The sequence below is a fragment of the Varanus komodoensis genome, unplaced genomic scaffold (genome assembly GCF_004798865.1).
Source record: "Varanus komodoensis strain SLA01 unplaced genomic scaffold, ASM479886v1 scaffold23, whole genome shotgun sequence".
In the NCBI taxonomy this organism is placed as follows: domain Eukaryota; kingdom Metazoa; phylum Chordata; class Lepidosauria; order Squamata; family Varanidae; genus Varanus; species Varanus komodoensis.
Genome location: NW_025335627.1, coordinates 18,035,414 through 18,060,137, shown reverse-complemented (window position 1 = coordinate 18,060,137; position 24,724 = coordinate 18,035,414). Strand labels below are relative to the sequence as shown.

The 24,724-nt window shown below is 41.8% G+C and overlaps 1 protein-coding gene across 11 annotated transcripts; it reads left to right on the top strand.

Annotated features, from left to right (window-relative positions):
* Positions 1–1,441: 1,441 nt before the first annotated feature.
* On the top strand, positions 1,442–23,299 carry ZDBF2 (zinc finger DBF-type containing 2). 11 transcript variants are annotated; one of them, XM_044432096.1, is made up of 10 exons: positions 1,599–2,544; positions 3,353–3,399; positions 3,635–3,755; positions 5,051–5,162; positions 5,968–6,019; positions 6,165–6,216; positions 10,237–10,342; positions 11,076–11,203; positions 17,714–20,353; positions 22,093–23,299. In XM_044432096.1, the coding sequence occupies exons 4-9, from the start codon at positions 5,136–5,138 to the stop codon at positions 20,340–20,342; spliced, it is 2,994 nt and encodes a 997-aa protein (XP_044288031.1). In that variant the 5' UTR covers positions 1,599–2,544; positions 3,353–3,399; positions 3,635–3,755; positions 5,051–5,135; the 3' UTR covers positions 20,343–20,353; positions 22,093–23,299. The 11 variants fall into 11 exon arrangements, with proteins under 11 accessions (XP_044288034.1, XP_044288028.1, XP_044288030.1 ...); XM_044432099.1 differs by lacking the exons at positions 1,599–2,544; positions 3,353–3,399 and adding an exon at positions 1,442–1,562; XM_044432093.1 differs by lacking the exon at positions 1,599–2,544 and adding an exon at positions 1,449–1,562 and having other exon boundaries at positions 3,353–3,755.
* Positions 23,300–24,724: the final 1,425 nt, after the last annotated feature.

Sequence of the window (24,724 nt, the reverse complement as noted above, 5' to 3'; positions counted from 1 at the left end):
TCTGCAGTGATCTTGGAGCCCAGGAAAATAAAATCTGTCACAACCTCAGATATGCAGATGATACCACTCTCATGGCAGAAAGTGAAGAGGAACTAAAGAGCCTCTTGATGCGGGTGAAGGAGGAGAGCACAGAAGTTGGCTTGAAACTCAACATTAAGAAAACTAAGATCATGGCATCCGGTTCTCTCACTTCCTGGCAAATAGATGTGGAAGAAATGGAGGTAGTGACAGATTTTATTTTCCTGGGCTCCAAGATCACTGCAGACGGGGACTGCAGCCAAGAAATTAAGACACTTGCTCCTGGGGAGGAAAGCTATGGCAAATCTAGACAGCATACTAAAAAGCGGAGACATCACCCTGCCAACAAAGGTGCGTATAGTTAAGGCTATGGTTTTTCCAGTTGCAATGTATGGCTGTGAAAGCTGGACCAAAAATGTTTTAATAAATAAATAAAATAAATAAATAAGGAAGGCTGAGCGCCAAAGGATTGAGGCCTTTGAATTGTGGTGTTGGAGGAGACTCCTGCGAGTCCCTTGGACCGCAAGGTGATCAAACCAGTCAATCCTAGAGATCAACCCTGACTGCTCTTTAGAAGGCCAAATACTTTGGCCACCTAATGAGAAGGAAGGACTCCCTGGAGAAGAGCCTAATGCTGGGAGCAATAGATGGCAAAAGAAGAAGGGGACGGCAGAGAATGAGGTGGCTAAATGGAGTCACTGAAGCAGTTGGTGTGAGCTTAAGTGGACTCCGGGGAATGGTGGAAGGCAGGAAGGCCTGGAGGAATGTTGTCCATGGGGTCGCGATGGGTTGGACATGACTTCGCAACTAACAAAAACCATGTTGGCTGGGGATGACAGGAGTTGTAGACACACATGTGGAGGACACGAGGCTAAGACAGATCAGCTGGGCAACCGCTGGTCCAACTATGGCCCCCCACTTGCTGGATCATCCTCTCCCTTGCTCTGCGAAGGGGTGGTGGCGAGCGGAAAAAGACCAAGTGCCGGCTACTACAGTCATTGGGTGTTGCCACGGGACCCAATCCTCTGCGAAATGCTGCCAAGAGAAAGGGGTGTGTGCAAAACAGCACAAGTGGCAAAGCGGGGCCGAGAGAAGGTCACAGACACTCAGAACTACCACGCTCATCATCCCCAGGACAATGCACACGGAAGGCGCCAAGACTGGCAAGTCGCGATGCCTGGGCCAGCCTTTGCAGGCAGAGGCGGCGGCGCCCCCTCGACCGCCCAGCCATCACGCGCCCCGGCCTCTGAAGGAGGCGCAGCGAACGTGCGGGGCCCCGCAGGCCCGCAATGCGCACTGCCGCCCCGCAACGAGCGGGACACCCACGCAACGACCCCTCTAGGAACGTCCAGGAAAGTCGGCTCTTTGGTAACCCGGAAGAGGAAGCTATGACCGTGCCTTTTGACACTTTAAGTAACAGTGAAGGGGGAGGAGGGGATAGAAAGCGCAATGGAGGTAAGAGAGAAACGCAGAAAGAAAGCTGGGCAGCTGCGAGCAGGAAGACGGGTGCTTCAGCCGGCGGCACACTTAAACTAAAAGGCAGGGTGCGTAAGTAGCGCAGAGACCGCCGCTTCCCCTATGCACGCGCGGGGGGCGGGGCCTCCCGGCTGCTTCCGGAGCGCGCGCGCACTCGACCCCTTCTTTCTCACCTTCTTTCCTTCTCCCAATTTGATGGCCGCTTCGAAAGTTCGGCCCCGGGAGTTCCTTGCTTGCTGATCTTCCCGTGGGGCGTGGGGAGAAGAAGGCAGGGAGCCTCCCGAGACCGAATATTCTCTAAGACCTGCGCGGCCGCCCTGATCGATCACTCCCTCCCTCCCCTGGTGCAGCTGTTCCCCCCGAGAGCCGCAGGCGAGCCTGGCTACGGGCTCCAGGGAAAGCCCGTGCAGAGATTCCACGTGTGCGTGCGCGGGCCCCTGAGCTTCTGTTACCGGTTTTCAACACGGGATTCCCTTGGTGTAGGGCTCAGTTTTCTCTTCCGTGGGTCGGTCCCTAACTGGGACTCGCCGCTTCAGTGGAGACTCGCTGTGCCTTAGAGTGCATCTGTCCCCATAGAAAACTGGTCTATTGGGCGCCGCGTTTTGGCACAGTTTCCAGCTCCTCAGACATGCTAGTTTCTGTGTGTGCTTTTTCACTGGAAAGCATGTCTTCTTTTGAGCTGTAGTTTACGGGATGGAGTAGTATTATGTAGACACGGGTGTGGCATAAGAAATAGCATGGGAAGAATACTGTGTGTAGACACTGCAGAAAGCCTCTTGCAATGTGTGTTCCCATGGAAAAATGGTGAATGCAGAATAAATGTGTAATGCAGTCATATCAAATAAAATGCAGGCTGTATGTCATTTCCTACATAAAGGTGTTGGTTTGGCTTGCAAGAAATGTGTAAAGCCTTTCTTGAGTTAACTGATGATGTGACTAGAATTGGTCTATAAAAATAGGAGATAGGAACATAGTTACAGAGGAGGCCAAGAAGGGAAGAATCATGTCTCAAGGTGATAATAGAAAGCAGTCATTTAAGTTATAAAATGTGTAAGTTGTCTTCAAAGCTTTTGTATGACATCTAATGCAACAAAATAAATGCACAGAGGCCTTTGCAATGCTATTCTGAGGGTTTAAAGCTTTTGTTTTCTAATTTGCCATAATATGTACTGTGTACCTAAAAATTCTCATCAGTATATTGAAGCCATCCCTTATTCTCATGGGACCCTTTCTCACTTCCAAAGCATTAGGCATTGGGCTACCCAAGTGCAATGTTGGGAGAACAACTGGAGGGAAGAATAGTATTGGTGGGCTGCATTTGGCATGGGCACCTGTCAGTTGTACAGACCTATTTGGGGGCATAACTCCTGTCTGAAGCCACATCCTTCCTGAAAAATGTGCATGGCTACTGCATGATAGGGACATTCATTATGTGTTTTGTTAAGAGTAGTGCCTTGGTCTGTTTAGATGTATGTTTGCAGAGATGGACTGAGGTGGTGAAATCAGACTATGTTGCTGGCAGTGACAAAAGCTCAAGTGATGTGGGACTGCAACAGACCTACCTTTAGACTCACGTCTGTCTGCCACAAGCATGCATAAGGAGTGGGGTGGGTGCCTAGTGTTAAGAGCAAAAAGTGGGGATGTGGGTAAGAAGCTGAGCCATCCCCTCTCCTATGTCATACTTCTCTCTGCTCCTGTTATCAGAACCCAGCAGGGGTTCAGGCATATTATGGGGAGTGAAGTCACGTGGGGCAGTTCCTGTGCTGCTTTAGCTCTTAAAATTTGGTCCCTGCTTCATACATGATTGCGGCAGGACTGGTTGTCGTCTCCCATGTTTTGATTGTTCCTCTGTTCTTAGCTTTTCAAATGAAGCAGTGGGAGTTTTGCTGGAGGAGTAATTGTCTTGTAAGTGCTTCAGAATCTTTGTCTACGTACAAATAATGTGGATGGTAAAATTAATTTTAGTGTCTGTAATTGCAAATCAAATGGAATTGTTCTTCCTATTGAAGCTAATCACTGAGTCATTCTTTTAATGTCACAAGTGCAAATGGAATTGTAATGTAATAAATTACGGTTTAATATAAACATGCTTAAAACTTCTATGATGGGTACTTATGATTCTTGTCCACCAATATTATAGAACCACAGGCTCTCATACCTAGGAATTGATTTATTTGACACACTGATTGCACACAACTGTATGGGCTGAAATGTACTTTAAAGTAAGAACATAAGAAGAGCAAAATTGGATCAACCCAAAGGTACATCCAATCCAGCTTTATTTATTATATTTATATCCTGCCTTTTTCCTGCAAGGAACTCAAGAAAGCTTTCATAACCTCTTTCTCCATTTTATCCTCACACTTCTAAGAGTTAGGTCAGGCTGAGAGTCCATGACCAGCATGAAGCCACCCAGTGAGTTCATAGTGGTAGAGTGGGGACTAGAACTAGATGTCCTGAGTCCTCATCCTACATTCTAGCCACTACATCACCCTGGCATTCGGTATTTTGAGTTTTTATTCACAGTCATATTAGTTGACCAAATGAGAGCATGGAGTTTGTGATAAAAGCCACATTTGAACATGGCAGTAGTACATATTTATTTACTTATTACAGTTAGAGACTCCAGCATATAGCCCTAATTAGGGCTATTCCATTAAAATCAACAATAAATAAACGATTCCATAAAATCAACAATGTTACAATAAGGACAGGTGTAGCAGCTGAGAACAAAAATGAAAAGTTCATAAAATATGTGCAATATAAAATATATACAATAAAATGATTAAAATACCTAGAAAATAGAACAGTCTTGGTGCCAAAATGCTAATAATGAAGGTGCCAGGCAAACTTCCTTGAGCAGCCTATTCCACAGGTGAGGTGCAACCACCAAAAAGGCCCTCCTTCTGTTTGTTATCCCTCTCACCTCTTTGGGGGATGGTTCTTTAAGAAGGGTCTCTGATCAGATCTCAAGGAATGGGCAGGCACATGTGGGAGAAGGTGATATTTATAAAGTGCCATCTGCATGCATGGCACATTACAGCATAAGCCAAACAAAAATAGGCTCCTTTCATAAGAACCTGAGAGGGATGAGGACTCCCTGAAATATGACCTTTTTTGATCTTAAGAGTCCTAGCAGGAAGATAGGGTTGATTAAGGAGGCTGATTCTGGCAACACAGTATGCTTCAGATTACAAAAGAGATGACTGAACACCTAATGATTGTTCTGTCAATGACAAAAACCCCTAGTTCTGTTAATGCATAGCTTTTGTAAACTACTAATCCTTGCTGTATGTAAAATGTAAATCATAATTGCTTATGTTTCTGAGTTGTTGTTTGTATTTAAAGTGCTTTGTCCTGGGTGAGTTCTGGTCAACTATTCTAGAACTGTGATTTAAATGACAGGATGATAAAATGTCTCATTGGGTTGCATGCAATGTTTTTAAAAAGTTGTTGCTTTCAAATCTATTCAGTTTTAAGTTAAGATTTTACTTGCAGAATATGTGATGTGTTCCTTGAGCACCAAAAACATCAGTAGCTTGAAATTTATTTACAGGTTATCAATAAGCATGAAAACAGATGAGAGTCCTGCCTGGAAAGCAACCTCTTGCATGTGACATGGTGTTTGAAGTTTCTTTTTCATGTGGATGCAAGGGCCAATGAAAAGGGTAGGTTTTTGAAAGTAGGGAAAAAAACCAGTACAAGCACTATTAGACAAAGATGGGAGAGTTTTGAGTCATTCTTGTATTACTGTGAAATATGATAATATATGGCTTCCACCTCCAATGGAGGGCACTCCTTTGGGTCTGATACTGGTATAGGGATGACAGTGTTCAAGGAGGAATTATGGCCATTCACACCAGAAAAGAACCTTAGCGCTAACTAGGGGTTGGGATATTTTGAATATATGTAATAACAGATGATTTAATGGCATCATGACTTATTGTCCATCCATTACAATGTGTATTATTTGCATGGAATGATTAAGTAACAGGTCTACTTAGTTTGTATCCCCTTCAACAGCACCCTGGAGTCCACAAGCATTAAAAACGGGAACATTGGTTAAAAGTCATATACTCCTTAAGCTTTCCTTTAACACACTCATTCTTGTGAGTCATTTTGTTTCTTTCTGGGGTACTCTAACCAGTTGATACCTCAACTGAAGAGTCACCTCCATTCTTATCATGTCAGTGTGAATACAAATCAATAGTGACTTGACTCTTCTGGAGTATTTCTTGTTGAGAGTCATGCCTAAACAGTGTTTCAGGGCAGTGTAAGTTTAAAGTTCTTAAGACCTTGGCAGAAAGCAATCCATTTTTCTAACCTAAGATGCAGTTTATTTTAAATTTAACAATAATTTGGAGGCAATTTTAATGTCATCTTGAATAATATTGCTGATATTTTGAGGAAATGCCTCTTGGAAGATCATTGGTGTCTAGCTTTTTTTACACTGATTTTGTTTTTATTTTGCAGATGTTTGATCGGACTAAACAAGCTGATGTAGCCTTTTCTGCTTCAGCACAAGGTAAACATTCAGTGGGGAAAAAATACAATCAGAGCATCAGCATTCACTTGGAAGTGTATCTTTTTTGAACTGGCAGTTAATGAAATATGGAAAGCAAAGGCATACCTTGATTTCTTTCCGTTGCGTATCTTTTTTCCCTTTACAGGTATAGGAAGAAAAGGTAATGAAGGCTCTTTACAACAGGAGAGCAGTAGTAGGTAAGTTAGATAGATGTGGAATCAAAGTAAAGCTGTATTTATACTTTTACATCAAGGCGGGGGATTATGTGGACTGCTGCTCCCATCAGTCACATTTATTGGTGAGAGATGATGGGAGTTGTGGTCCAACAACATCTGGCCACATGTTTTGCATCCATATTTTTAAATAAGCTGGTACTTTCAGCCTGTAAAAGTATCTGTTACATTCATGCTCAGATTTCCTACTGGGAACTTGCAATGCCTGATAAAAGAATCTATTGTGCATTTCATTATTCCAGAATATTCTGAGGAAGAAACCTAACTCTACAGGTATGCCTATGTATTATGTGTGGGTTCATGATCATAACCATCTAGGCTAATATACCATCCCATCCTTTAGTAATATATTAAAGGAACTTCACCCTATTATGTAGTCAATCAGTAACTCCCCCCTGCTGGGCAAATGTCTTCACTTGAAAGGTGCATCCTAGGGACTGACCAGGTTGTGGATAGGTTCACCATGCAGCAGACAGCTGAGTTCCTGTAACAGAAAAACAGTCCTAGATCAAATAGGTCAGAGTAAAACTGGTCCTAAAATCTCTTCTCAAAGGAAAGGTCTGATTTATTTTTTCTGTTAATAATAATGGAAATGAAGTGTCTCTAATACTGAAGCAAGATACAGGGCAAGTAGTGAGATGCTCTAAGGCAAAATCCAACCAATTCAGTCCGAATTAGTGGAAAACCTATCAACATAACCATATTTTAGGACTATGCTCCAACAACAGAAGCTGCTGAAGAAGAAATTGAAAACTTTTATGCAGATGATCAAGAGAAATTGATGACATATGAAAACAAGACATGCTGCTAATCCTGGGAAACTGGAATGCAACAGTAGGAAACGAAGCATATTCAAATGTAGTAGGAAAGTATGACCTAGGGGTAAGAAATGAAGCAGAAGAATGATTTGTAGACCTTTGTGAAGCCAATAACCTGTTCACTGCAAACACATACTTCAACAAACCATTCAGATGATTGTATACATAGACTTCATCTGATGGCCTGAACAGAAAGCAAATAGATTATTTACTTATTTATTAGATTTATAGCCCTCTTTTTTTTTCTTACAAACTCATAGTAGCATACATCAGTCTCTTCTTGCACTCCATCTTATCTCCACGACAACAACCTTGTGAGATAGGTTGGGCTGAGAGTCTGCGTCTGACCCAAAGTCACCCAGTTGGCTCTGAGTGGGAACTAGAACCCAGGTCACCTGAGTCTCAGTCCTGTGCTCTTGACCACTAGACCACACTGGATCTCTAATTGGAAGTAGAAGGTAGAGAATCTGCATTCCTGCTGCTGAAACAAGACCAGGAGAAGATTGTGGTAGTAACCATAAGCACCTAATTTCGGAAATCAGAGTCAAGCTAAAAAGATCACTGACGGAAACATAGTGCCAGAAGTAACATTTCTGAAAAAAATAAAGTCCACAGGAGAAACAGATTTTTCACTGTTCAACTTAACTGATCATGAGCTAAAAGAACTCCGAAGTGAAACCAGATTCATTATTAGAGAAGAATACCAAAAGACAATCCCTGTAGCAGCAAGAAAGAAAAAGTCTGCATGGATGACGGAAGAAACACAGTTGTTAAGGACAAGCAAGATGCAGAAGCAAAAGGTGACAGAAATATCAGAATCCTGAATGCAACTTTTCAGAAACTGTCATATAGAGATAAAAAGGACTATTAAGATGATTGGTGCAAAGAAATAGAAGAGAACAACAAAAGGGGAAAAAACGAGACCTCTTTCAGAAGATCCAAGTAATCAAAGGGAAATTCAAGCCTAGATTAGGAATGCTGAAAGACAGATAAAGGAACACACTGTCCAACATGGAGAATATAAAGGTAAGGTGGAAAGACTATACAAAAGAACTGTATAGAAGGGATGACAGACCTCATTGGAGCAGAATTCTATGAAGAAGAACTCTAATATTAGAAAGTGAAGTGAAAGCTGCTCTGAAAACACTTTGAAGGAATAACGTACACAGAGCAGATTGGATTTCAATAGAACTATTCCAAGTTGCAGAAAATGAATAGGTCCAAATCCTAGCAAAAATATGTCAAGAAAGACGGAAAGCAAAACAATGTCCCACAGACTGGAAATGTTCAATATATATATTCCAGTCCCCAAGAGGAGAGATGCAAAAGAGTGTTGCAACCATAGGACCATTGCATTAATCTCCCATGCAAGCAAAGTGATGCACTAAGTGTTGCAACAAGGAATACTACCCTATATGGAGTGAGACTTGCCAGATGTCCAAGCCTATTAATCATGAATGAATTTCCAACATTCAGTTATCACGACCTATCATCACAGGCAGTGATAACTGAATGTTTTTCAGAGGCTGTGATGCCAGTTCTTTGTTTGGTATTCTTTAATCCCTGACAAGTGTTCTGTATGAATAATAGAGTTTGACTATAAAATTTCAAGGTATGTGACCAACCCACAACATTGAAAAGTCAGTACTTCTTCAGAGCAGTCACTCAGAAAACTCTAGTGTTTTCTTCCCCCCCCCCCGCCCCCAAATGATTAAGAAAAGATTTTTGAATGATTAACTATCTAGAGCAGGGGTTGGCCACCTTTAACACTCAAAGAGCCATTTGAACCCCTTTCCCACAGAAAAGAACAGCAGGAGCCGCAAAACCCTTTTGACATCCAAAATGAAGATGACACTGCATATGTTGTTTTTTTACCTTTATGCTGTAGTGTATAAAAAAACTATAGTGTGTTGCATATATGAAATCAATGAACTGCTGTAGAGAAAACAAATTTTTATTTCTGCATGCAACAAAAACATTTTGAACTCCGAAAAAAACGATGCTGGGTTGAAGGTCACTTTCAAATAAAATACTCCATGTCTATTTGAGTCCTCCTCGTATTTATGAAATAAAAAGCTGAACTTAAGTATAAATAATAGTCCAGTGAAATATTGAACAAACATCCCTCTCCTAATGTAATAATGTTGCTGGAATTTTTATAAGAATCTTCTTAAAACAAGGAAGTAGATTTATGTCTTCATTATGATTTAGCTGCAGCTCTTGTTCAGTCACTAAAAACTGTTATTTTTAATCTTACATTATAAACTAGTAGGATTCCTTTCATATATTTTGAATAGGAGAACAGCTTCCTGCAGAGTCAAAGTCAGTGCTAAAGGGCTGCATGCATTAAACAGCAAACCCCATAAGTTTGTCAGCAGTAAAAGCAAATGAATCTCCCCATGTACCATTAAATGTTGGGTTTTCTTCAGAAACTTTTCTTCGATTTATCCATGGTTGGCCTATGGGTGGGGGGAGAAGCTCAGTAAATTGGGTGGATCACAGATACAGGTGTGTTTAGTGACTGATTAGCAGATAAACAGTCAAGTGATGTGGATTGTGACAGGTCCCAAGTGCAGCTTTTAACATTCAGATGAAGGAGATTACGTTTGGACAAAGAGAATCTTTTCAGCAGCTGTTTGGTGTAACATGAGAGCCTGCAGGAAGCTTGTTCCACTCTTTCCCTGCACAATAGCAGAGGAATGTAGCAATTTACTTAGCACTTCCTGAGTGGATGCCTCATCATCACCTATTGGTATTTTGTAACTTGGAGCCTGGGTTGCAGCTCAGCCGCTGTGCCGGTGCGTGTTTTGAGTGACGGAGCTGCAGCAGAGGGATTCAAGAGCCATGTGCGGGTCTGGAGCCGCGGGTTGCTGACCCCTGATCTAGATCATGGGTCTTCAAACTATGGCCCACGGGCCGGATCCGGCCTGCCATGCCCATTTATCCAGCCCGCCATGGAGGTTTTGGACTTGCTGCGCGTGTGTCAAAGTGGCAGCTTGCTCATGCAGAAATCATTTTGGACTTGCTTGGAGAAAAGGATCTTCTTGCGAGCGACCCAGCGCCTTGCTGTGCTTTTAATAGCAACCTGTGGGGCCTGGGTACTAACCAGTTCTGAGATTTCATTTTTTCTCTCTTAAAAGATGTAATTATATATACATTCTTTCAGTTTAGGCAAACAAGGACTTGAACTGGCTGTGCCTGGACACTCTGCTGTGCAGAATAGGCAAGGCTATTGCAACTGTTGCCATGTACACTACAATAATCTTGAACAGGTAGGAAAGTAAGGCCTGGATTCCAACCCACATCCCTGAAAACTCACTTTCCTCTGGCATTTGGAAGGTTTGATCTGATTCTTGGTTACCAGGATGGATCTGAAAGTTTGAAAATGAAGAATGAGAAGGAAGGTTTGCTTCAAAGATGCGGGTTTATTTTTATTTTCGGCTTGAAAATTATAAAAGTTGGTTGAAAATCTGTAACAGAGACGGAGATTGTGGCTCATAATCAGCTTAACCATGCCTTGAGAAAAGTGTGGTTTGAGAAAACGAACAGAATCAAAACCAGTGCTTTAGGTGCACGTATTTTTCTTGGCTGCTTCCTCCTCCTCAGTGATGTTGTTGCTGTCACAGTCCTCAGGAGGGGCTTAAGTTGTTGAGAGAAGCTGCTTACAGCTGCACAGCCTTCCACCTTCTTTTTCTGCCCTCCTCCCAGTATAACTGGGAGGAGAGAATACACATGGGCTAGTGAAGCATTTAGACAAGGAGGCCCCATGCCCTGGAGCTGTTGCTGGGAGTATAACATGATGCTCTCCCTACCTAAGAGTACAAACCATTTGAGAAGATGTGGCAGACGTTCTTAGCTTTTGGGTGCAGGTGAAGAGAGCAGATTACCAACACTACCTGCTGTTTCCTTTCCTTAGTCATTAGTGGTGGCATTGATTGTAATAAAAATAGTGGTAAAGTTTGACAGTGGATGCTAATAAAGAACATCTTTATCTTCTCCTTTTAGCATGTGTACAGCTCCCAGCACAGGCATTTTGCCACTTACTGCAGGAATCGTATGGGTACCACTAGCCTGATGGAGCGTTTCCTGGAAGACGTTTTGCAGCATCATCCGTATAGATACTACGACAACAGGTAGACATTTGGTTTGGTGGCTTATTTGTCTGTTTTATATCATGTGCATAGTGTAGCGTGTTACAGTATAAACATACAGAATTTGTGGCACTTCTTGCTATCTGGGGAGGACACTTTACTTTGAAGAAAGCTGCTGTCAAAAGATGAGAATTGTATTTAACCTAACAATTTGTTTCATATTGGTCTAAGAGAAACAGAAAGATGGCATGGTTATGCAGTTAGAATATGGTGTAAATTGTAAGGTTAAAAAGTATATGAAAACTGCTGAGAACATAGCTTGCTACTTTTGCCATTTATCATCCACACACAATTTCACTGAGAGTATATAGAAGCATGACTTGAAAATCTGAGGTAAGGTGCGTACATGGGGATGATGCTGATACACCACTGGAGCTGGAAGAAGAAAAACATTTAGGAACTCCCAGTTTGCCTGCATAATAGGACTCCCTTCAGCAATTGGGGTTGTAGCCATTACATTGCTTTATCTGTGAGCTTGTATGAATGCCATTCCAATGTCCTTACAAAACATTAAGGACCTTGGCTTTCTATTTACATAGGTTGGATCCAGAGCAGAAGGATTGTTTCTCTTGGCAGAATGAGTTGCAATCCAGTGGAGACTCTGGGGAGAGGGAGGGGGGAGGGAGGGATTTTCTACTGGTTGCTTTTGCAGCCCCCTACAGCATCTCCCACTCTGTTCCACCGGATTCTGCAACCCTACAGTGAAGATTTTTAGGGGCTTGCATGAGGACAGTGAAATCAGCAAAAGTTTCCTCCCATGGGAGGTGTCATGTGAGAAACTGGATCCCAGTCATAGTAGAGTTAAACTGGGTTCTATTACAAAGATTATGTCAATCCTAAATTTTGCTATCTAAGAGTAAAGGGTTTAGATTGAATCTATTTTTCATTGTAGGATGGATGGTTGGAAACCATTACCTTGTGGAAAAATAATTAAAACAACTTTTAAAAAAACCAAGCCAATTCTACAGGCAAATTCACCTATTTCCAAATCCCTGAATGTTGTATCTGATGGCTTCCAGTCTTACAGACAAATAGATTTCCCTGTTTTGGTACATGCCTGTACCTAAAGAACAATGTGGATGAACTGGTTATTAAATAATTCCTTTTGAAATGCATAATTCTTCTAAACACTGGATATGCCTTTTGGTATCAGTGTGTCTTAAGTAAATTCCCAAGCTGTTAACTATGTTGTCAGAAGAAAGGGTTTTTCACAGGTGTCATTTTCATGTTTTATATATTGTGTTTCTTATTTTGGAATATCGTAGCAGATGTACATGGTGGGCATGTCGTGAGCGGAGTCGGCTGGAGCCGGGGGTCAGATTAGATGGCCCAGGAGGCCCCTTCTGACTCATTCTGTTTCTATGTTTCTATTAGTTCCCCCCTGCATTTTACTTCAGTATAATTCTGCTTCTTAAGGGTGTTCACACCTACAGACTCAAAGAAAGAAAGAAAAAGAGGACCAGTAACTTTAATGGCCCTTCAAAAGTCAGTCTTAATCCTTCAAGTTTTTTGAAGATTGGCAATCAGATCTGCATCCTTGCTTTTATATATGTGTGTGTGTGTGTGTGTGTGTGAGTGAGAGTGAGTAAAGGTTTCCCCTTGACGTTACGTCCAGTCATGCCTGACTCTAGGGGACAGTGCTCATCTCCGTTTCCTAGCCGAGGGAGCCAGCGTTTGTCCGCAGACAGTCTCCGTGGTCATGTGGCCGGCATGATTAAACACCAAAGTTCACGGAACGCTGTTACCTGCCCACCAAAGTGGTACCTTTTTATCTACTTGCCATGCTTTCGAACTGAGTGGGAAGGACTGAGATAAATCACTGCTTAGTACAATGTACCCTTTCCTAAATTAATGTAAAGCAGGTTATCAAGGTGTATCTTCTTTGATGTTATAAAATGCTGCATTGAGTTACAAATTAACATTGTTTTACTGGATTAATTTGCATCTTAGCTTAAGAAATACATGAAGGACCATGATTTGCATTTTATTTAAATCAAGAATTTAAAATGATATTTTCTCTTGGTGATTTAAATAAATTAGTCAGATTGCCTCGATTTCATTGAGGGAATATGCTGACAGAGCTTTGAGTGCCCATACTGAAAACTCAATAAAGGTAATGTGAAATTTTTGGTATAAGAAGTGATGAAGGATGGTCTCATGATTCTAACTGGGAAAATTAAGTCATGTAAACATTTATTCTGACTGCTGTGTACCAAGTGCTTATGTTTCTGATGAACTGAGGTAAATACAAGTGTTCTTTAGAGTATAATAAATTCTTTGTCTAAAGAAACAAATTAGAATGAACTGCAGAAGCAAAATGGAAAGGAAGCCAAGATTAAATATGTGAGGGATGCAGACTGGGGAAGCATACCATGCAGCTACAGTTGTCACGCACAAAATGGAAAGAAATCCAGAACACCATCTATTGTTATTTCTGTCTCTTTTCTTGTGGAAGTATATGATCATGGAGGTCCCATTTATTTTGTCAAAAACCTTATGAAATAGGTTAAACTTAGGGGTCTTGTTCAGATCTTACACCTGAGCAAGGTATGGACAAGCCAAGCCTCCCACTGGTTTGTGCGCTCTGCTAAGGATTTTGGAAGCTTTTGCCAACCATAGTTAACAATGGTTAGGTATGTGTCACTTGAAGCAACAAACTGTAGTTAACATTAACTGTTGTTGGTTTAAAATAAGTCATATTTTCTTAAGCTGATTTTTAAAAGCTAACTGTAGCTAATGTTCTGGTTCAGACCTCATGGGAAGCCTCTTAACTAGAAGTGGAAGTGTGCTTCTGAAGTTCTTGGCTGGGTGAGAAGAGGCAAGGGGAGGGTGGAACTTGGAAGCTGAAGAGGGCCTATGGTTGTCCACCATGACTGTCCAGTGTGAAGCCACTGGGCAGTCTTCAGACAGGACCAAGATCGTAAAGAGGTGGTTCAGCAGTGAATCTGATGGATTTTGGTTTCATTTGTCAGTGTAACAGAGTAATTGCTTTAATGCTTGACCAATCTTCTGAAAACATATCTAGTCATAATTAGGGATCAACACAGCTGCATGCTACAAATGCCATATGATTGATTTGGCTTGCAAATTAGCTTAACTTAAAGATTTGGGGTTTTCCAGGATGATAGTTGAAATCTGTACTATAGTCTAACTGTAAACTATAAGATGTAGTTTATGAGTAGAGCCAGTGTGGTGTAGTGGTTTAGAATTAGGCTGCAACTCAGGAGATCCAGGTGCTAATCCCCACTCAGCTACGATGCTTACTGGGTGACTTTGAGTTCCTTCCAGGAAAAAAAAACCCTAAGTAAAACAAACAAACAAATAAATAAATAAATAAATGGTGCTTATTTGATAGGTAAATCCTAGTGTGAAAGGAAGGGTGGAATCCTGTTTAAAAGGATATGGTATTTGAACAGTAAAAGGTAAAGGTAAAGGTTTCCCCTTGACATTACGTCCAGTCATGCCTGACTCTAGGGGGCGGTGCTCATCTCTGTTTCCTAGCCGAGGGAGCCAGCGTTTGTCCGCAGACAGTCTCCGTGGTCATGTGACCAGCATGACTAAACACCGAAGGGTACAGAATGCTGTTACCTGCCCACCCAAGTGGTACCTTTTTATCTACTTGCATTTGCATGCTTTCGAACTGCAAGGTTGGCAGGAGCTGGGATGTAGCAACGGGAACTCACTCCGTTGTGCAGATTCAAACCGGCAACCTTTCGATCAACCAGCCCAGCAGTACAGCGGTTTAAACCACTGTGCCACTTGCAGTATGTGCCTTTTATTTAAATGTAGCCAACATGAACATGTATACACATGTGTGTATATTGTTGAGAGCAGACATGAACCATCTGTGTCCCACACAGCCAAAGCAACCCACTAGTCAAGTATGCCTGGCGATAAGCAGCTTAGTTATTTTCCTATATTTGTTGTCTGGCAGAAATGCAAACTTGGAGGTGGATGTTGTGCTAAGCAGGTGCTTTTGGAGAGGTGGCTCCAGAGATGAGGCAAGACTAGGGATATTTCATCATTGCCTGCCAATCTGGGTCCCTTATCTTGTAGGAGATGGTATTCAGCAAGTAAGAGCTAGTAGCAGGGCTTAAAAGTTAGAGGCAGCTAGGCCATTGCAGAATCCCTTGAAACTTGCGTGCCTGGAAGCTGAGCTGGGGAGAAAGAGGCAGTGATGATATTCTTTCTCCTGTTTGAGGCCTGAGGGGAGCCAAAATTCCTGAGCTTCCTGAATTCCCTCACAGTTGTCAGGCACATTGCACAAGGAAGAACCTCACAAACCACCTTCAGCATGGTAGGTCTCAAGTTGTGCTGGTCTGGCCTAGGGTCTAAGAATATTGAATGCAAATGAGACGATCATATTCTTTGTGGGATTCACTGATTTAATTTTTCTTGTGACTTTCGAAGTCTGGTAATCAAAATTCCTCTGGATATCAGCCTCGAGGTTACCATTGGCACTTCTTAATGTTCAGCTCCTAGAGAGAAATAAACGTATGATTACTTTGAGATAGCTATAATCACATCACCCACATGTAGCAGCCACAAGCCAGTGAGTAGGTCATTCTAATGAATGCAGACTAAAATAGAGTTTTGCTCTAGTACCTGATGTATTATTTATAAAAGTTCACATAGAGAGGGTTTTATTACTTAGTGTTTTATCTGTTATGCTTTCATGTTATGTGCTGCATTGATGGTGGGAAGGATATTTCTACAGATTGCTATTTCATGCTGTGGAGGTTCCCCTTTTTGAAAGGAGAATGCATTGACTCTTAAGCTTCAGAATGTTAACAGAATATGTATAAAACTGTTCAGACTCTCTTTTAAAGCTGATATTCCATTCACTGATTTGGAGCTTAAATCTGAAAGCTGTAAAATGTCAAGGATCCAGAAATGGGTTTGGATTATCCTGCATAACCTGTACTCTTAGAATCATTGATTGATTGATAGCACTTTAATACTGTTTAATATAGAAAGATAGAAACACAGAAACAGAGCGAGTCAGAGGGGGCTTCCTGGACCACTTAGTTTGACCCCCAGCTCTGGCTGGCTCCACTCATGACATGCCTACTGTGCGCATGTCCAGCCTGTCCTTAAACACCCTCATCAATGGGGCTATTTAAGCTTAGTAACTTTTAGACACCCTCAGAATAAGTTAGCTAAACCAGGTTTCCTGCTGGAACTAATTCTAGGCAGATTCCATGAGACTATGAGCTGATTCACACACTATCGCTGATGTACTGAGGGATATTCATGGGCAGCTTCCATTTTGAATATAAGGCTTGCAATGTGTTGTACAAACCCAGCCATTGGGATATTTGAGGGTGTTTCATTAGTGGTAAGGTTATGTAAGGAATGCTTAACTCTGCAAACCCCAAATGCCTCAAGGTTTGAATATTCAAAATGGCAGCTGCACACATTGAGCATGCACTGCGACTCCCGGTGTGGGAGGTGTAGGCCTGGTTCATACAGGGGCATGACTGTCTCATGCAAGCCAGGTCCATGCCTTCTTAAAGTCCCAGTAGAATGCATCCACCCTGTCATAAGAATGCAGACTTTCTTATTTGATATGAGAGGTAATTAAATGTATAACAGAGCTATTATATTGTTTCTAATGTCATTCTAGCATCTTGGTTTTAGCTGATTTAGCTATGTTGTTAGAGGAAAGGAACAAACCCAGAGATTCATCAAGCAGACTGTGGTTTGCTTGTCTGCTAGACAAATCCAGAGTAGAGCAGCAAACCCTAGGTTGAATAAACCATGGGTTGGCTTTGTGCCAAGCAGGTCTCTGTGTCTGTCTATGCACTGATACTGAATATAGTGCATTCACATTCATGTTTGTAAATGTTTCTTATTTTTCATTCTGCCTTTCTTTAAATCAAGGCAGCTTTCAAATTATAGCCATATCCAGTTAGGCTTTTGTAATTTCATACATAACAGGGATGTTTTGCTTCTTCTGAATGAGTGTGAGCTCTGATAGTCACAGAGCCGTTAGTTGCATAATTACCTTAAGCTCTACTGCAGCCAAGAGACAATGCTGCAGCCAGGGCTGAAAGAATGAAGGTTTGGGCTCTTTTATTTGTGCTGTCCTCAAAGTGCACCAGTAGCTCAGAAGAGTATTAATCACCAAGGCAAAGATTCTTGGCAGGAGCAGTAGTTCTGGGAATTGGGTTGCAATCTTTTATATGCAGCAGAATTGGAAAGCTTTTTCTCCCTTCCCCCACCATTCTGCAATTATATTAATGGGTTTGTATGAAACTTTATTGTCCACAAAATTCAAAGTTCACATCTATCAATTATGGAGCAGTTTATAAAATGGTTCTCTTTTGGTCATCTAGTAATCTAGTATGTCTTTCTAGCTATAGTGCCATGTACCCTGTAGTGCTGTTGCTCATTTTATTAACTCTGCTGGCTCTTATTCTCTTAGTTGCACATTCCAGTTTATTGTGAAGCACATTTATAACATTTCTGTGGATTTCCACCCTTCCCCAGACCAACTTACGATGACATGCCAGACTCTGGCCCCCAGCTTCTTCCCAGGGATGAAAGTCTTCTTCCAGTGGAAGTAATGGAGAAAGGGAGGACAGCACGCAGTGGGGAAGAACCAAGCACTGACAGCGGCTTCATTGCAGAATCAGGCTGCCTTCTTTCCCAGAGGTTGCATGAAGAATTGGAGAAGGCTTCCATGACAGTCGCATCCATCCAAAAGCTAGAACAACAAGAACACAGTCTAGGAACTTCACAACAAATGGTGGATTTCCTGAGTATTACAACACCCCCTGTTCCAGCAGAAAGTGCTCTGATTGAAAGTAGTGGCCCTAAAGCCCTGTTTGCAGCTGTAAACCTCTTAGCTCATCCATTACCTGTTAGCCACTCAGCACCCATGCCTCATCCACTTGCAAAACATTCACTAAAGCAAGACTTGGCTTCAGATAATATGTGTGAACAAACGCAGCAGGGCATATGCAATCAAGATGAGTTACTGGATCCAAAGGCAGCCCCTGTTTTGCATTCAGCCAAGTCAAGGACAGTGTCACTGTCACATAAGAGTGCTGTCTCTAATCAAGGCAACTCTTTAATCTCAGGTCAGCTCTTTTTAAAACAAGACTGCTTACAGCCTCAGGATGAAACTCGAATCTCTGACTTCTGTCTCAGGAACACTAGCAACCTTGTGGGTACCAGCAGCAGCCTGGCTTTTCCAACAACTTCCCAATTATCAGGAAAAAATGAAAATAAATCAGATAGAATCACTGAAAATTCTGTGGATGAAATTATTGAAGAAGTCATTCTGAAATATTGCTATGAAACTCCTCCCAAAGAGTTGACTTGCCCAGATGAAGATACTAATTCCTGTATAAATATCCTTCCACTTCTGGGCCAGAGTAGTGTGCATGGTTCAGACATAAGCTTTGATTGTGATGCTGCTGTCCAGCCAGGAGCACTGTTGCCTGAGGCAGCAGTTAAAAATCTAGAACTTCTCAAAGAGGTTCAAATAAACTTACAAGATGAGAACTATGACACTCAGCTCAGTTCCATTCTTCAAAATGGCTTCGTACAGCAAGTAGCAGATGCAGACAAGGATGTGTCAGCTCATAATCAAGAACCTGTCCTTCCAGCTCTGCCCCATGTGCCTCCTTCCTTTGTAGGAAAGACGTGGACCCAGATCATGTATGAGGATGATATGAAAATTGAAGCCCTTGTGCGGGATTTCAGGGAAGGCCGCTTCCGCTGCCACTTTGATACAGAGTCCTCGGCAAACTGTGCAAGGAACAGGCTGAGAAAGAAAAAACAGAAAAATGAAGATAGGATCAGTGCAGCTGCTGCTCACAAAGCAGAGGTTGCATCAGCGAAAGGACTTCCAGAATCCACTGATGTGCTAAGTGATGGTTCTGACTTCAACAATCCACATGAAATCCCAGAAACACAACATATGCCGGAAACATGGAGGAGACCTCAGAAAAGGACTTGGCGACTTGCTTCCAGATGCCAAGTAGTCAAGGTCAGCCATGGCACACAGACCAGCCTGGTGCATTATCCGGTAGTAAAGCAGAAAATTATTAGAAAGGACCGTGAGCTGCCAAATCAGAAAGCAAGCCTTGTTTGGTCTGAGAGTGAGAAGACACCTAGCATGAAAACCAGGCTGTGTGCCCTCAAGCTTCCTGCATCTTATACCAAAATCATGAGCCCTTTACAGCCGCAAACAGTGGTCTATGTTCTTTCTTGTCCAGAGCTGAAGCAGTTTAGAAGCAAACCTGAAGATATTCCCAAAATGAGAAGGAGCCATAGCTCCACTGACAGTAAGGATTCCATACGGTACAAATACAGGCAGAATTCTATTAAGTATTATGATCCATTGACTAATAGGGTTTTAAAAACACCCCCTAAAAGCATTGTTGGTGAAAAGGCACAGAAACCTCCACATGTTCGGCAGCTATTCAGGAGTCTCAACCTTGATGCAAACGGGAAGAAACAAGCTGATGTGCTGTATGAATGCATAGCTCCAAAGCCCTTAAATTCACCAGATTTTCATGGCTTATCAGCATCTTTTATGCTTGACCTGGTTAAGAAAAATGATATGAGTGCACTTCATAAGACAGATGGATCTTCCATCTCCACAGAAAGATCTGAATGTTTGGTATGTAACAGCTCAGAGACATCCTATAAACACGTAGTCTTTTCGCCATTGAACTCTCAGCAATCACAGTGGGAAGGTGATTTTCAATTAGCTCCATTTAAGAAGAAGGAAGTCAAACCTCCTTTGAAGTCAGGTGTGTCTCAGTGTTTAGAAAGAGACAATCCAAAGACAGTATGGCACAGGAAGAAAGGCAATAGTAGAGAACCAGGGATTTCAAGAAAATCTTTGGGATCAGCATTTGTCAGGATTAGGCGAAGTGGTAGGAAACAGCTGCCTAGGACTACAACTCAGCAAAAGGAGGGGTTGGTGAGAAAAATGTCTACCAGGCACCAAAAAAAGACAACTACTGCAGGGAAGCACCTTAAGAAAGAAAAACTTAATGCTCAAAAACTAAAGGTGGCAAGAAAATCCAAGAGGACAGTTTTGGATACTGCAGCCATCATGGCCACTCCTGAAAAAAGGAAGAGAACCACTGCAAGGGACTAAAGGCATAGGAGGTAACTGGAGACAAGGGTGGTCTTTGCACTGTGAAATGAGTTGTATAGAATTGGATTTTGTGTTGCTCTACAAACAGACAAACAAAACAGGCTTAAGGGAGCAAGCTCAAGGTTTTTTTTTTCCTAATCTTTTGATGCACCAGAGCTAGAAATGGAACAAATTCAAGGTTCAGAAATTAGCTAAAACACCTATGAACTGTTCATGTTGCTGCTCTGTGGGCATGATGCACATTGCACTGTTCAGTTATAGAAAAGTTGTGAAACATACTTGCTTGTTGAAAGCACTGAACGCTTCCATGCAACTTTGTCACAGCAGGAAGATCTTGAACTTAAAAATGTATAATTCTATCTTGGTCAAATTTAGTACACTACCTTGCAAAAGTACCTGGTACACAAGACTCAGTTTTCATACCAGGCAGACACAGCCCAAACCACAATGGCTTGGATCCAAAGTCCTGGCTGCTTCAGCAGAAGACATTCCCGCTTGTGTGTGAGGGGGGGGAGGTCTCCTGTTTCCCACCATCTGCACTCTCCTGCGTGTTGTACTCACACACTGTGCAAAGGTGGCTGTGCATGCATGGGCAGCTGCACATTTCGATGGTGACTCAAGCTCAGATAGTGAGGAGGAGATGGTTGTGGAATCTCAGCATGTCCAAACAGTGGATCAGTGTCACCAAATGTCTGAGAAGATATGAGAGGAGGAGTTGGCAGTTTGGGCTGAGGAAAGCCCAGGTCAGTCCACTCATGGGAATGAAAAGATAGGGGAAGAGGAAGGGTTGACAGTTTGGACTGGTGGGAACTCCAGTTTACCAGACCATGGGGAGGACTTGGAGCTGGAAGCTGGACATGTTTCATAGGGGAGTGGAGATAGACAGCTCTCCACTCCAATTGGTCTCTCTCTCCCTCACACATGCATGCACAGGCACACTGGTAGAGATGACTTCAGTTCATGCAGTGGGATCTTTGGATCCAAGCCAATAACTGATAGCAATTAACAGAAGTAGGAGTAAAGTGTGTTAATTTTCTAAGTAATATAAAATAGATTGAAAATCAGTGAGAATAAGGCTGCAGTCCTCTCTAAACCTTTCTGGAAGTCCCTCTTAACATAGTGGGATGTACATGTGATTAAACATGCATTGAGGCTGCATTGTAAATTCTAGACAGAAGTTAGAAATTTGCAAAATTATGTCTCTTCTGTCAGCATGATCTGTGCTAATGAAAAGAAGAGCATCAGGGACCATCATTCTCAAATAAGGGCGACAGTTAAAAGAGAACTGTATTTTTATATTCTTCACACTCCCAGCTGCAAAGGAAAATTGATTATAGCTGCTTAGGCCACAGCACAACTGTTAATCAGAATGTTGCACACAAGCAATATTCCTAAACTTGAAATGTCATGGCAAGTAAATATATAGCATTTTTTGAAAGAAAAAGGTGAGTTATGTCAGATTTTTGTCTGCTCACTGTATGGTTGTGAAATCATCAGAAAGAAGTTCACATAAGCAAATTAAAAGTACTTAAGACAAAAGTTCTGGTAGATACTACTTTATGTTTAAGTAAAAATAGATTTCCACATCTTGGTTTAAGAAGTAACATCGGTTTAGCTAGGTAAGTAAGAGATAAGCATTTTTTGTTTGCATTAGTTTATTTAAATATTTATTTAAATTCAGACTCTTTTATATAATTGTGTATCCCAGGAGACAAATGTTATCTATGTGTTTCTTTTATAACCTACCTAGGATCCAGCTGGACTTGTTCAATTTGGAAACCATCTGTTTTCTTGGAAGAGACCAGCCAGGCATTAACATGAGACTGAATGTTATACTGGATAGTGTATCCGAGGGTGCCATTCTGCAAACTCAGAGAGTGTTAATGGAATGCCACCAAACCTTTCATTTGTGCAACCGCATGTACACGGCACATCATCTGAATGTGCGCTAGTGGAGCATACAGCCCACTCCTGAAAAGTTGTACATCCTCTTGTGCAAGTTGTTGCACAAGCAGAAAGTCAGTTGGATTCTTGCCTTACTTGTAGCTTCTGCAGGCTCATCCTTTATGCTAGCAGAGTGATACCCTTAGATACAGGCCATTGGTGTTCTACGTGCTCAGCTGTTACACGGTTTCATGTAAACGGTTATAGCCGGTTAAGTTTTGGTGCCTCAGTCATTTGATACTGTAATACGAAAGCGATTTTTGAAGCAAGCTCTTGAATTGATAATTTTGTAACAAAGTTACTTTATAAATAAATGTTTTAATACAAAGGTTTCTTTTTGAAAGGCAGGTTCATGTTTTAAAGCAAAATTTTCTGTGTAATCATGGACAAATTTCAAGTTAGCCTATTTTTATGGATAAGAGTGTCTTTTCTACCTAATGTGCCAATTCATTTTTTAATGGTGTATACATGACCGTGTCTGTTCAAAAGATTTTATAAACACTGAGTAGAGTAGCATGTTTCTGACCATCACTAAAGATGACATACTCATGTGTTGTGCTGTTCTTGGACTCCCTTTTTTCCTTCACAACCTTTTCCTTCCCCTTTGAATATTTGCATGAGTCCTTCCGTCTGTCCGTCCGTCCTTCCTTCCTTCCTTCCTTCCTTCCTTCCTTCCTTCCTTCCTTCCTTCCCCCCCTTTGTAAATAGCTTCCTCAAGCAGAGTGATTTTTTTAAAAAAATGGCTATATTTAAGAAAGAATTTTAGTAACGATATATTTTTGCTTTGAAATAAATGAAGACCCATTTCTTACTTTTTTTGGGTAAAGTACAGGGCTTAGAGTGTAAGACAGGGAAAAGTTGTTCAATGTGTACAAAAGTCTACTGTTATTTGTATATATTGCTCCCTGTGATTGTGAAAAGATCTTCTCTGAATGTTTGCTTAACATAAGCAAGGTGGGGAGACCATGACTTTTTGTGATACGGATTTAGTTATAAATATACTTTATCTGTTATGTGTGTGTTTTTAATTTATTATTTTATTACCCAGTCTTTGGAATAGGGCATACTTAAAATTTGACTAAACAAGGTGGAACCCAAAGAGCACTGTATAAAATACCCAAGCACTTTCACATACCACTGTGTCATGCCCAGTTCCTGGCTAAGTATAAGCCAGGTTTTTGGTTCCAGTTCTCAAGGGTTGCCAAACTTCAGCCTTTGAGATTGCAGGCTTTTCATTTCTTTCTTAGAGTCATCAGCAGTGCAAGTAAAATTTCAGTTTGATGGCTCAGAATCAGAAGGGCAGGTCATTTTCTTTTTAGCTTGAGAATTTTGGCATTTTTGTAATGCCCACATCTACTGCCATGCCCCCCATGGGCTTCATATCACGGGTCACATCCTTCCAGTTTCCAACCTCAGCTTGCTGAGCCTTAGAAAACTGGGCAGCCCAAGACTGGAACTCCTCATGTTTCAGCTGAGGCAGCTCTGGAGGATCTTCTGTCTGGAGCAGTTCTCAGGGGGTGGGGTGGGGTGGGATGGGATGGAGTCATATGCATGTGGGGTATTGCATCTTTGCATCTCGAGTATAAATATTACAGGAATAATTTTCTAAGAGGTAGAGCAGAGCTACCAAAGAAGTGTGCATATGACAAACAAATGTTTTATCAAACTTGGATGAGAGCTATGTTTTAAATGACAGGATCAGGATTTTGAGAGGAATTCCTGGGCCACTAGCATATAATGGTTCAGTCTGAAAAATTCTCATCCGAATCCCTGCTATTGGGCCACGACTCACCCTTGCTGCCTCATTCAGTTACTGGCAGGGGTCATTAGGATGCAATCAAGGTGCAAAGGAGAAGAGATAAAATCTGGCCTTCAGTACTGAAATCTGAGATCTGATCACTTTCATATATTCAGTGGAATGATCAGGGTGGTACTTCTGGGTCATAACTCCAAGCCCTACTCAGGAAAAAGAAGTGGGGAATCCTAAAGGCACCAGGACAAGTTTGTCATATTTTGAAGTAAAAGAACTCATCTCTGTTACCATCTCAAAAGGGAAGGGGCCACAAGTCTGAAATTGCTTATTTATTTATTTATTTATTTAGAACATTTTTATGCCACCCCATTCTCAAAAAGCCTTGGGGCGGCTTACAAAACAAATAATCATACAATTAACCTTAAAAATCCGGAGACATCCTGGCACAGATATAAAAACCAATAAATATAATCAACAATTAATTAAAATATCATTTAAATAAAAAGGTCTTGGCCTGGCGCCGAAAAACAAACAACGATGGCACCAGGTGGACCCCTCCTCTGGGTACTCACCCTCCTAATATCTTTCATGGAGGGTTTCCGGAGAAGGGCCTCTGCCGCTGATCTCAAGGGATGGGAGGGCATATATGGATGCAAACGCTTCTTTAGATAACCAGGTCCCAAGC